Raw genomic sequence first — 12,779 nt, 5'->3', positions numbered from 1 at the left:
TGTGTGTACTGATCAGGGGGAAGTCATGTGGTGTAAACATGAACACCATGACGCTCCTGTTAAGTGGGTTACTCATGACCACTGAGGCTTAAAATAGTGAACTACTGAAAATCAACACAGACCCATTTCTGCTGTCGTCTCGATTCTGATTTTCTTTGACGTTATAGTTTATTTCTACCTCCAGGCTCTTCTCATGTTAGAGGAAAAATAATAATTTGTGATACATGTCGGAATACGTAATAAATCCAACATTGCCCAGAGAAGACATTTTAACAATTGAACAGTGGTCGGTTCTTCCTGCCATTTTAACAAGTTTCAATAGATTTATGGTTGAGTTAAAGACCTTAAGAAAACTCAGACATAGAAATCAAGATTTTTCCTTTTTTAACTGGCTTCAAGGATAACATTGCTAATGTCCTCTAAATGGTTGTGCTTATTTAAATGTATAAACCTAAACAACCTCCTGTTTCTGGATATTATTCTGCAGATACATTCATTTTCTCTGTTTCCAATTAACTTTTTTGGAATTTGTTTTCTGATACATTCTCTAACTTCTGTTCTTTGCTCTATTTTGTCTTTCATCTTTACAAAATGATTTATCTTGAAGATCAGCTTCCATTCAATTATATTGAATTCCCATTACTTATTCAAAGACCACTAAACGTACATTTCTACAAAGGAAAGGCAAATGGGAAGAGGAAAACATTTGCTTTCCAAAGTGGAACCATTAGACACACTGTAAAGCGCGAGCCAAAAAAGGCCACTACCGTGCTGTGACCAAGAGTAACTACGATACATCTTTTCAAATGCAAATGTCCACAGTAATTGCTCTGGTTCTCTTGTGAGGGATTTTCAACACAGTCCCCAGAGTAAAATCTGCTGAAAATATTGTAGATATATACAGATGCATGCAGATCTACTTCTATCTTTTGACTTTCCACTCTGAAATCATAGTCCATCCCTAATAAGGAGCCGTAGCTGCTATTCTTAACGTGTTGTAAAGAAAACGCAGGGATTTCCACAAACAGATGTCTGTATCATGTGCTGCCTGCCTGCTCTACATTCCCGTTCCCTCACGACCCGTCCATCGCATCATCGAGCGAACTGCAGACAAAGATCAGATCATGTCGTCGGCACACTCTCCTGAACATCTCCAGTGTTCACGTATGAAAGCAACTTAAGAAAGTCTCTCTATACCCCAGGAAAGTTGAGCTGGATTCCTTCACTATTCACAAAAAAAATAAGGCACGTTATTTTCTTAAAAGGGTTGTTTATACTATTGGGTCAAAAGCAGGCAAGCGAGGTAATTTCATGTTCAACTTAAGAGAGGGGGGGCACCCTCAGAGCTGGCGACCAGGGCTACTGGCCTGACAAATACCCTTTGGCCAGACAGGGCTACTCTGGAATGAGGAGCATGAAAAGCAGGGTTTAGCTGTGAGTTTAGACTGTTAGACCGGTCGCTTAGGAACAAGGAAGTTCAGCAACTTACTGGCTCACTGTTTCTTTCAGTTATTACAAATTGTACTAAACACTGGCCTCTAACAATAATGTACAAAGACAGATCAATGGTGTCTGCTGTAATTGTCGTGCAATCAGCAAAGAGGCTCCCTGAGACATGAGTTTACCATCAGATAAAGATTCTGTCATTTGGTCTTTTTGTCCGGTAATTTATCCTGCTTGCTAAAGAGTAAAATGATTCAACTGAAAGTCTGTCTATGACAAAAATAAAAAACAATCTGCAATTAGTGGTAGCCACTTCATTTTGACCAAAGCTTCATATAAAGAGATCCTAGATGGATATGTGAGCCTTAACTGTACATTATTCTAAGTCATATAGCTACAACATTAGGACACATCTGTTATGTTGTATGCATCATGTTTTATGTTCAACGGTAGACTTTTGACACATCCATCTACCTCAAAATGTCTGCATTTGAACAATTCTTACTTTTATTGAATGAAAATTGCTGAGCGAGTATATTGTGGATGGGTTTTAAGGCAATACAAAAGGGCTAAAAGCCTTCAAGGCCCAGCTATGAGCTGCATTGGCTCAATGATAGCTCCAGCCCACAGTGGCCCGAGAATGTAAACATGATCAGTGTGAGAATGTGAATTGGCTTCTTCAGGAATGTTTCCAGGCAACAATCTGTAGACATCTTGCCATCACTTTCCACTTGTTTTCTTTGCTTCTGCATCTCTTTCAATCGTTACCTGACTTTTCTGCGTGCTGGTGGGCTGCAGATGTCTGTAGAGAACTTTCTTCACTACATCAGGAAAGAGACAAGTGATGACAATGATGATGATGGCGAACCAGGCTGAACCGCTGGACAGCAGTTGCACAAAGACAAAGTACATGTCCTGGGTATGCAGGAACGGCCTGTAGAAAGTGAAAACAGCACACTAGTTAATTGTGCAAGAGAAAAGGGAAAGATAACCATTTCAATGCTTGTCATCAGCGGTGGACACCATTAGTCGTCTCATATAAAAGCGACTGTGACATTCGAGCAAACCTTCAAAAACAACATAAGAGCTGGACAGCCAGACTTGACCCATTCTGCCTCGTTCACTCTGAATTAAAGTGTGGCTGGCATTTGGAGTTGTGCTCTTCAAATGATTTTATTACTCCCCGATGGGGGAGTTTAATGACTGGTGCAGATGTCAGACTGCAAATATCAATTATGGCCCAATATCACCAGGATGGCCCCCACAAGTCTGGAAGCTGACCAGACTGGATAAAGTGGTTAAGATTGATCTGATTGGTCCAACTTTCTGGCAGATATTTACAGAGGATTTTAACAAAGCCTCAGTGATTTTGCTGCAGTCACAAGATTGGCTGTTTCACCCAAGGCCTCATCAAGATGCAAAAAAAAAAAAGAAGAAGAAGAAAAAAAAGAAAAAAGAAAAAGAGAACTGCACTAGTCCCTTTACACAGCTGCATCGCTGTAGATGAATGCCTTTCCTGGGAAAAAACATGAACTATTGTAGAATATTCTTCAGTAAATATATTCAGAAAACATTAGACTAAAAAGTGCTTCAGACACTTTCAGGTTCAATGTAGGCTGCTTCCGTACCCCTGCAGACTAAGTTACACCCTGTATAATAAATATGAAGTTATCATTGCACAGTATTGAAATGTTTAATGTCCATATAATTTAATTGTTTAGAAATTAAGTAGCTAATTTCAGAGCTGTTCTCTTCTAAGCTGCACTCTGCAGTGCTTAGAAGGGAAATTATTAAAAAATAATGTAATAAATGCACAAAAGATGACAGCTGTTACTTACCAAATAATGCCTCCATAAAAGAGTGAGAAGATGAAATAGAAAGCAATTGAGCCCCACGTCACAAAGTGGTTCATCCACGTCCAAAAATGAGTCTCTAAAGCAAGCTGTAATTACACAAAACACACACACAGACACACGCAATAAGGTATAAAACACTAAAATAGTGACAGGTGGTGCAACAATAAACTACATCAGTCTGCTTCTGTGCTATAAAAGAGGCCTTGACCCCCAACCTGTAACAAATAATCCTCTGCAGTTAATGGCCACTGACATCATCCTTTTCACAACATACTGTATTTCACACTGGTGTGAAAACCAAGTGTGGCTCTTTGGACCCAAGCATGCTGCCCAGCTTTTAGTAAATGCAAACAGCAACAGAGTGTTACATGCTTTTACAATTTTAGTATCCACCTGAGGATGCGATCTTGGTCCATTTAAAGTCTAAGCCAAGTATTTGGGTTTCAAGATGTGTGCAAGATGTTGAGCTTTTGTCTATTCCACAAACCCTTCTTTTATACTCACTGAATAACGGCTGTTATTGTGCTTGTTTGTGGTGCTTGTTTGTTTGTCTGAAAAAGTGTATGATATTATTTCATTACTGAAAAGAACCGCTTGGTTCTGACAGCAATGTTCAATGTAATTTACCTTTAATGTGACCGTGATGACCATGACCGTGAAGACAAGTGTTCCAAACGTCCAGTTCCCGAACATCTACAGAAACATACAATATGCAGTTATTAGCCGTCAACAGTGTCACACAAAAGCTGACGAGATTTTATGACTAGAAAGAAAAAGAAGCTTTGTTTACATGCACATGCACTGTTAGTGGCAGGATAACTGATAAGAGGATCAGCCTCTTTTGCACACTTCCAACAACCTGAGCTTACTTCCACTGATCCATTGGATGATAAAAAAGCTAAGCACAGTTCTTCTAACTTTAAGTTAAACTATTTTAGCAAAACCACAAACGTCTAAAGTAATGAAGTGTTAGAAAAGGTGAGCGAACCTCTCTTTTATGAACCTAGAAAGCGGCCCCTAGTTAATGAGCCGTCTGGCGTTATGGTGTCTACATTGAAGCCTGTACTACTACCCTCAGGAGCTCCCATGCTACTTAAACAGTGAAAGCTGCAGGAGGCACAGTATTGTTGACAACCACTTCAAAAGCCTGCTGGAGTCTAAACACTGACGCTCATACAGCGTAAGACGTGAGTGAAGAAAACACAGATTGTGGACCCCCTTCCAAGGGGTGGTAGCTTGGATCATATGGGCGTCCTTCATTAAATAACCTGTCGCTTGTAGTCCACAAAAAGATATTAAAAATGTTACATCATTAAAGTACTGATGCAAGTAAGCCTCCAGAGGAGTTACTCAAATATTTTTATCTATAAACAAGTTACAATGTATATTAAAATCTGCAGTCTGAAGCTTTTGTGCTATTAGTTCAGAGTAACTTTAGATTTATTTTTGAATACCTGTAGGCTTTAAATGTTCCCCGAAAAATTAATTGGAATAAAAATCAATTACAAATATGGCATTTGGGCAAAATGAATGGAACTGCAAACGGAACGCACAAATAGCAAAAATGAAGGAATCAGACCCGTTATTTCTAAATACACTTAGCAGCTAAACCTGCATTTGTGCTATACATTTCTGAAATAAGCCAATATGTAAATACATCACTGAGCAGAAGTACTGAAGTTCATCCTATTCAACAGAAAACATGTTAATGAATCTTCTTGAGTCCTCTCATTAACCTCCTAGGGAGACATGCATTCAACGGTAGAACACACTCTTACCAGCTGCCTGTTAGCTCGCAAGATCTGAAGACATGCACAGCGTGAAGGCAGAAGGAAAAAGTCGCAATCAACAGAAGATGGAAGAAAAAATACAATCAACAGTAATAAAAGTGAATGCATTCAGAAATGGCAAACTTCAGACAGTAAGAGAGATGGCAAGATATGAAACAGAAAAGAGAAAATGTGTTATATTGTTTAACAGAAAGAATGAGAAACAGACAAAAAGAAGAAAGATCAAGGAAACAAATCACAGACGTAACAGCCAGTAATCAGTAGCACCAATCATCACAAAACGCACGCAAACAAAAATAACTGTAAAAACACAGCTACCTACCATTCATGTCCAAAACCATTTTGAAGTATGATTTTTAAAAATGTTTTCTCATCAGTATTGTTTCTAGGGATTCAATCATGGTGTTAACACATACACCATGTGCATTCTGTCAGATACACACCTGCCCATTGCCCATAAGTGTCGTGTCCTCCCCCATTAAAATGTAGGATCCAAAGAAGAAGACAAATGCGTGACAGAAGCCCAACAGAGTCCAGTACAAGAAAGTCCGGAAGGACAGCAGCGAGTTCTTGCTGATATCTCTGTTAATGATACAAAGTTCTGCTTAATTTCTACATCAATATAGTTTATTAAACCACACATTCATGCTTTAATTAAATGAACAGAACAACACTTATATAAGTACTGTAAGTAAACAGACTTCAGATATCAACAGCTCATCTTACATTTTACATAAAAATCAGTCTTTGTCAGACTTAGCACAAAGCCAAGTAAAGTTGCTTAGCTGCTTTCTGCTAACAGTGGATGATATTATGCAACAAAGTGTGCATAATTCCACGTGGCCTTACCTGTACAGGCCAGGTTTACTCTGCAGTACATGCGGATGAACCAGCTGTTCAAACAAACTGTACACCAGGATGGGGAGCGAGGTGAAGCAGATGTTGTACAGTGTCAGGTACACACTGTCATACAGAGTCTAGATTGGACAGAAACAGCATTTCACTCAACACCAAACTGTGGGTAGAAGTGACATCTCCAACTTATCCATAAAAATATGAAACAATAAGACGGCGAGTCTGAACTTAGTCAGTTATAACCAAAATTTACAATATGTGTAATATATTAACTTATACAATCTTTACCTGACATTTCTATCATTTAGAAATGACTTATAAAGTTCCAGCTATGTAACATATAACAGATGACAGCAACTCAAAAAGATGGCTGGTATTTGCTAACATTTAAATTGAATTCAAACTGGATATCACAATGACTTCTTTCAACATGAGTTTTGGGAAGAAAATCAACAGTATTTAAAAAGTGCTAATTGAGTAAAATGGTGCATGTGAAAAGCAGAAACAGAAATGACAATGATAGATGAGAAGTAAGTGAAATGGAGATTTAAAGAGACTTACTTGTTGTGAAAACAAACAGAAGAACTGGTATAAAAACTGGGGCGTGATAAAACACACATTCTAGAAAAGACACAGCGAAGGAGAGACACATTAAAAACATGGAACAGCAGACACAGCCGAGTACACTCGTGATAACAGCTGATGTAAAAGCCCATTTCTACAATTCAAAATGGCCACTTAACTTTTATAGAGAAAGAAAATGATTTTACCTTGTAGAAAAAGTACTGTACAAGCGTAGCTATTCGAATGTAGTAAAAGTGACCGTGAACCAGAAGTAGTTTTGCCAGAAACTTGAACCTGGCAATTGCATAGTCACTGTTTCTCACAGCTTGACGGCCCTCCTTTCCCATGATACCTGAAGGTGCACACATTCACAGTGAACATTCAGAATACAAACACAGCAGAGTTTAAGGCCGTGCTGTCAGTGTATGTTTGTACCTATGCCCACATGGGCTTCTTGGATCATGCTGACATCATTGGCTCCGTCCCCGATAGCTAAAGTGATTGGTTTTTCTGGAGAGGTCTTTAAAAGACGCACAACCTAAACAGAGCAAAGAACTGATATGTTGAAGGACATTTAGAAAGTTTAGAAAAATCTTTGACATAAATCAACACAGAGTACCCATCAAAAGGAGAAATGTTTGTAAGCTATCAGATGTGCTTCCTTCGTCATAAGAGACTCACTGTCTAAATAACCTCGGCTGGAACGAGCACCTAGCTGTAGTCTGCAGTATGGGAAAAAGTTCAAAGCTGATGTCATTTGGCTCTGGTTTGACGTCACCGTGGAATTTGGGTGGGTTGAATATTAATTGTGATTGGATGACAGCTATGAGCGTGGAGTAAATGCTTCTTTGAGGTGAGGAATTTTATCATCTGTCAATATTTAACATTTCTCATGTGTTATAGGTTGTGTGCATTTGGCAGCAGCTTATAACCTTAGCTTTCTGCAGTGGGGCCATGCGGCAGCACAGAACAGCTGAGCAGTTTTTACAAACTTCCATGAAGAGCTTCTCGTGTTCCCTCAGTGCTAAAGACAAACTGGCCCCATCGACAACCAAACCGTGCTGAATGACGTGGTCCTCTTTTATCCTGGGAATGAATGAAAAGATGGATCAGTTGGATCTGACTTTCACCAGCTTAGACTAATTTAGTCTTTAATTACTTAAAACACACACACACACACACACACACACAGATGTACCTTTGCATTGTTTTCATTAAGTTTGCATTTTAAAGATTCAACACTATACAAACATTTTCTTATACAGTAAACAGAAATACAGTAAACCTTCATATTTGTGGAGAACTGGTTCAAGTATTATTATTAATTACTATTAAATTAAAATTCAACAAAAACTCATGAACTCAAAATATTTCCATTTTAAAAACGAGAATCTCTCACACACACACACACACACACACACACACACACCTACCTTCTGGCCAGTCTGCGGAGCTGCTCCGCACATTCATTGTCAGAGCACTGTTGCAGAAGCTCCAAGATGTTCATGGTTCTATGGAAGTGGCCACAGGACAAGCTGACACTGACTGCTGTCTCGTGTTTGTCCCCCGTCAACACCCACACTTTGATGCCTGCCAGCCGCAAAGCTTCAATGGTCTCCTGGACCTTGTCTTGAAGTCTAAGCAAAACAAAGGGGGAGATAATATATACAAGAGCACACCTGAAACACATGCTGCATGTGCAAGAGGTCAAATGATTCCTATAGAATTGCATTAGGTCAATCCCCAGGAAGAGTTCCCTACCACAGCTTATATCCCACAGAAGATTAACAAACATTTGAAATGATCTGAAATAACCATGCCTTTCAGCAATGTACTCTTTATATTCAGACTGAACACAGAGGGAAATGTTAGTCATCCCTTCCATAACGGAGGAGATCCTTTGATCGTGACCATGTGTGCCCCGGGAGCAATTCATTTCAGACACAGAAATAGAGCAGTGAGAGAGCAGAGACAAACAAAGTGTGAGAAACTGAGGCTTATGTGAGGAGCAGATGGTGAGTGGATGCAAACACATAGCAACATTAATTTCCAGAGATGCTCAATGAAGAGATGTCTGCCTCTCCTTTCAGACTATCCACTGTTTATTTGTTGGAGGCTCTCTTTTACTGTATATGTCAGTTTTAGCCACGTGTCTTCTCTATGTTTTAAAATGTTCTAATTTTAGTAACATAACACTTTCGGCACAATACATATTAATTTAGTCAATATTCACTTAGCTAGCTGCAAAGAAGTTTTTTACTGTGTGATCCAATAAGAAGGAAAAAGATAAATGAATGCTAGGTTTTTCCAGTGACTTAACAGTTTACAGAAATTAACAAGAAGCAGCTTAGTGAGGCTGCACCTGAGAGCAGCAGGTGGACAGTTACATTTATCCAGTTCAGCTTCACGCTCTGAATTTTTTCCATTTCTAATAAGATGACCCAAAGTGCAACTGAGGCTAATTGGAATGTAATTAGTAATTAAATGTTTGGTCATAAGACAGATGAAAGGTGGTATGACAGCAAAATAATGTTAATGTTAGCTAATGTTTATCCAGTCTTTCTGCTGACATCACTGAGGGAAAGGGTAGTTGATCATAAAAAATACAATAGTTCCCGTAAATTCCCGCCTATAAGCCGCTACTTTTTTCCCAGGCTTTGAGCACCGCGGCTTATAATACGGTGTGGCTAATGTTTTTTTCTTTTTTTTTCATGCCGCCAAAAACATTTCGCCTTGTAACATTAGACCAATAGAATTAACGAATAGTTTGTTCAGTCATTGTAAATCGATCATTTGTACTCACCCTCAACATGGAAAACAAATGAAGAAATGCATGATGCAGCTTTTAAAGGCGATCAGTCTGAGATGAGATGAGATTGTGAGAGCGACAACGAAGAGACTGAAGTGAGTGACGAAGTTCAATTCAGACTCTGAAGAAGATAACTTTGATGGTTTTAGTGTGCAGGAGGAAGATGAAAAAGGCGATCGATGACTTTTCCTGGTAGACTATGGTCTTTTTTCTTTTTTTTAAACCAGCAGTGTTACAGGCACTGTTCGGAAAAAAGAATTTATGCCACCTATTTGTGCGTTACCATAGGCATTTAAGTTAAAACCATGGATGGTACTGAACGGAAAAAAGCATTTGCAGTATGCATTTGGTTATGTTACCATACGCATTTAATTAAAAGTTTAAAAATCTTTCTGTGTAAATATCTCATATTACAATGTGCTTATAATCCGGTGCGGCCTATACAAGTACAAAATGGATTTTCTTTTTAAAATTAGAAGGTACGGCTTATATTCAGGTGCGCTCTATAGTCTGGAATTTACGGTACTATAATTAGTGACACAAGGTTTAAACAACTATACCTCACTGGTTAGGAAATCTAGACTGTACAAACAGAACTGTGATGAAAGCAAGCTAAGAATGTCACCACACTCTACTTTAAATATGTTACTGAAGTGGCTTCATCTTGCTTCTTCTACACTTATCATCATTGACATACCCAATCAGAGATGAATTATGAATATGAAGAGAACTGTTTTAGGAGAGAAAACACCAATATTCTCATTCGTATTCAAGTGTCCGTACTTGTCCTCCACCCCAGTTGCTCCCAGGAGCTGCAGGTCTCTCTCGATGTAATCGAAGGCTTCATGTAGCCTCTCCTCCCTCTGCTGCAGCGCAGTGCGAGCTGCTGTCAGGCGCCTGTCCACATCCATGTATTCCTCTGGACTGAAGTGTCGACATGCCACCACCAGGGTCCGCAAACCTTTCTATAACAGAATGAAAAAGATGGGCGCAGATGAAAACAGAGGAAAAAGATTGAGGAAGAAAAAAAGCATGGTGGTGTCAGAGCAATACAGATAAAAATGAGACAGCATAGATGTGCCATAACAAAAAAGCAAATGTGAAGGAAAAGGATGTGGGTAAGAGATGAGGAGATAAAACACAAAGATGAACAAAAGTAGAGAAAATACAAAACAAAAAGATTTTATTTCACAGAACCAGCTGGAGGGAAGAAGACTACAAATCAACGAAGTCCAGAGAACAATGTCTGGTTACAGATGTCTGATGACTTGAAGTGGAACATGAATATGTGTCTGTGTGACTATTATAGTAAAGAATTTATAGTCTTAAGGGCACAGAGAGCAACAGAGCAAAAAGTGATCTGGGAACTCCCGGATTTATGGACACAAAACTGTGGAGGTGTCACAAAGCTTTCCTCACCAGAGCAAACTCATCAACATGAAGTCTCGTTTTTTCAATCTCTCCACTAGTGGTGAAAGGCAAGATGGCCGACTCAGCACCCTTGGTAAATAGCACTTTTCCTCCTTAAAAACAAGAACAAGACGAAGGCATAAATGGCAAATAGATACAAATAGAAAACATTAAGAATGCTTAAAAATCATCATAAAAACATTAAGATTTTCTCAAACCATAAGTCATATGATTCTGATGGCGTTCACTGAACTCATTCAACAAAACTCCATAAATGTGAAATTAAGTTTCTTGTATTATTATGGGCTGTACGAGCGATTTAACCTTCACTTTGATTGTGTAGGCTGAAATCAACGTTTTTCTTTCCAATAACTGAAAAAAGACTTCTGTGTGGTCAGAGCAGTCAATGTCACCTGAGGGAGTCTGTAGAATGACACTCATCCTCCTGCGGTCAGCGTCGAACTCCAACACGTGGAGCAGTTTATACCTTCAGGGCAAAGAAACACACTCCTGTTAACTTGAATCTATTTATCTTTTTCTTTTGGAAAGTCTTTTTCCTCACTCGTCATTTGCCATGTGGATTACATCTTCTCCTTCTTTCTTAACTTACCTTTCTTTGTATTTATTCATTTCATTAAGTATTTATGAGGTAAGTGATGCACGGGGACACGTACTTTTCAAACTTGCCAAACGTTTTTATTTCCATGGTGTCTCCGTTGCTCCCAGTGAAGGCCACTCCAATCCTGAACAAAACAGCCAAAGCTACAATTATTAAGACACCGAACATAAAGACTTTTGGCAAACCAGTTTGGAGGTTTTACTTTTAGCTATAGCGTTTCCCTCAGTATAACTAATCATTAATCGACTGAGTTAACTGTTAACTAGTTTATGATGTGTGTTTTGTACTTTGATAAAATGGCGGCACATTCAAAAGAAAAAGAAATACATAATGACATGACATAATCATAAGACTTATTGTGGGAATGTTGAACTGATGTTTTAGTAACATTCATAGAAATGTTATTTTTTCACATGGTTTTCTATCATTTGTTAAAGTTGACTAAAGGATGGAGTTAACACACTTTAAATTACATCTTGCCATGTATGTCTGTCTTTAGGCGTTTGTTTAAAAAGCCTAAAAGGCAAAAGTAAGTAGAAGTTGTTGTCAATAAATGAATTTTATTCTTTCTAAAGGTGTACAAATGTTATTACAAGGCTTTTTCTGTTATAGTGTCATAAACTGCAGTTAATGATGACAATCTATCATCAAACAAAGTTTCATAATACCAGCCCTCACCATGATCACTTCAATAAATAATTAAACACAGTAACAATTTAGACAACATTCTTCCATTTATGAATCACTAATCCTCCACTGCATGTTTGTGACACCGGGTTAAGTTTTCTTTTAACCTTTTCCTGCTACCTTCAAGTTGCACCAATGAAACAGAATTTGCTCAAACATTATTGATCTCATTCCCCCCTTTAAAGCCATTTTCCACACAGGTCTGCCTGAGTCTTTTAACCACTCCTGGGACACTGAACTGCTGCTTGTGCTAAATTTCAGTGACACTAAGAGAAATAAGGGACCAGCAGTCCAACCTCCATAAATGTTTTAATATCGCCCTTACACAATAAAGGTTGCACAGCTAGCAGGATTTAACATCATGTCAAAAGCAAGGTCTCATGCATAAAATGTACAAGTAATGTAAATAAAGTAAATCCAGAGCTCCTGTCTTAATGATAAAGGGGTCTAAACAATGAAGTATGTGGACAATAACCTTAAATTAGTTAAAGGGGAACTCTGGTATCTTTAAACCTAGACCTTATTTCTGACGTATGAAATACGTTTATCTACTCACCGAGAACAGTTTGGCGAAAGTCGGCGTCCTTCGGAAGCTATTTAGATAACTCGCGATGCATATGACGGAGTGAACGGGGCAAAGACGATGCAGCCTCTAAATAAGGCATTATCCATCTTTATTTCACCAATACTTTAAGAAGAATGACTGAACGAATGCGTACTATTGCTCGGTTAACACATAGCTACTG

The 12,779-nt window shown here is 38.6% G+C and overlaps 1 protein-coding gene across 4 annotated transcripts in view; it reads right to left on the bottom strand.

Annotated features, from left to right (window-relative positions):
• Positions 1 to 12,779, bottom strand: part of atp11b (ATPase phospholipid transporting 11B) — a 47,786-nt gene that overhangs the window by 15,940 nt on the left and 19,067 nt on the right. For 3 of the 4 annotated variants that reach the window (XR_011916916.1, XM_072388997.1, XM_072388998.1), the window contains exons 15-28: positions 11,402 to 11,470; positions 11,141 to 11,214; positions 10,737 to 10,840; positions 10,101 to 10,282; positions 7,942 to 8,145; positions 7,441 to 7,594; positions 6,944 to 7,046; positions 6,715 to 6,860; positions 6,506 to 6,565; positions 5,939 to 6,066; positions 5,533 to 5,671; positions 3,927 to 3,992; positions 3,282 to 3,385; positions 2,212 to 2,377 (exon numbers count right to left, since the gene is read on the bottom strand). Coding sequence is in view for 3 of the 4 variants with exons in the window: in XM_072388997.1 (XP_072245098.1) it covers positions 2,212 to 2,377; positions 3,282 to 3,385; positions 3,927 to 3,992; positions 5,533 to 5,671; positions 5,939 to 6,066; positions 6,506 to 6,565; positions 6,715 to 6,860; positions 6,944 to 7,046; positions 7,441 to 7,594; positions 7,942 to 8,145; positions 10,101 to 10,282; positions 10,737 to 10,840; positions 11,141 to 11,214; positions 11,402 to 11,470 (1,699 nt within the window). In the remaining variant the exon portion in view is untranslated. The remainder of the gene's footprint in view (positions 1 to 2,211; positions 2,378 to 3,281; positions 3,386 to 3,926; positions 3,993 to 5,532; positions 5,672 to 5,938; positions 6,067 to 6,505; positions 6,566 to 6,714; positions 6,861 to 6,943; positions 7,047 to 7,440; positions 7,595 to 7,941; positions 8,146 to 10,100; positions 10,283 to 10,736; positions 10,841 to 11,140; positions 11,215 to 11,401; positions 11,471 to 12,779) is intronic. The other variant, XM_072388999.1, reaches the window with a different exon arrangement.

The sequence above is a fragment of the Leuresthes tenuis genome, unplaced genomic scaffold (assembly GCF_036924035.1).
Source record: "Leuresthes tenuis unplaced genomic scaffold, fLeuTen1.0.hap1 SCAF_7, whole genome shotgun sequence".
NCBI classification, from domain to species: Eukaryota; Metazoa; Chordata; class Actinopteri; order Atheriniformes; family Atherinopsidae; genus Leuresthes; species Leuresthes tenuis.
This window is presented reverse-complemented; position numbering and strand designations above follow the sequence as displayed.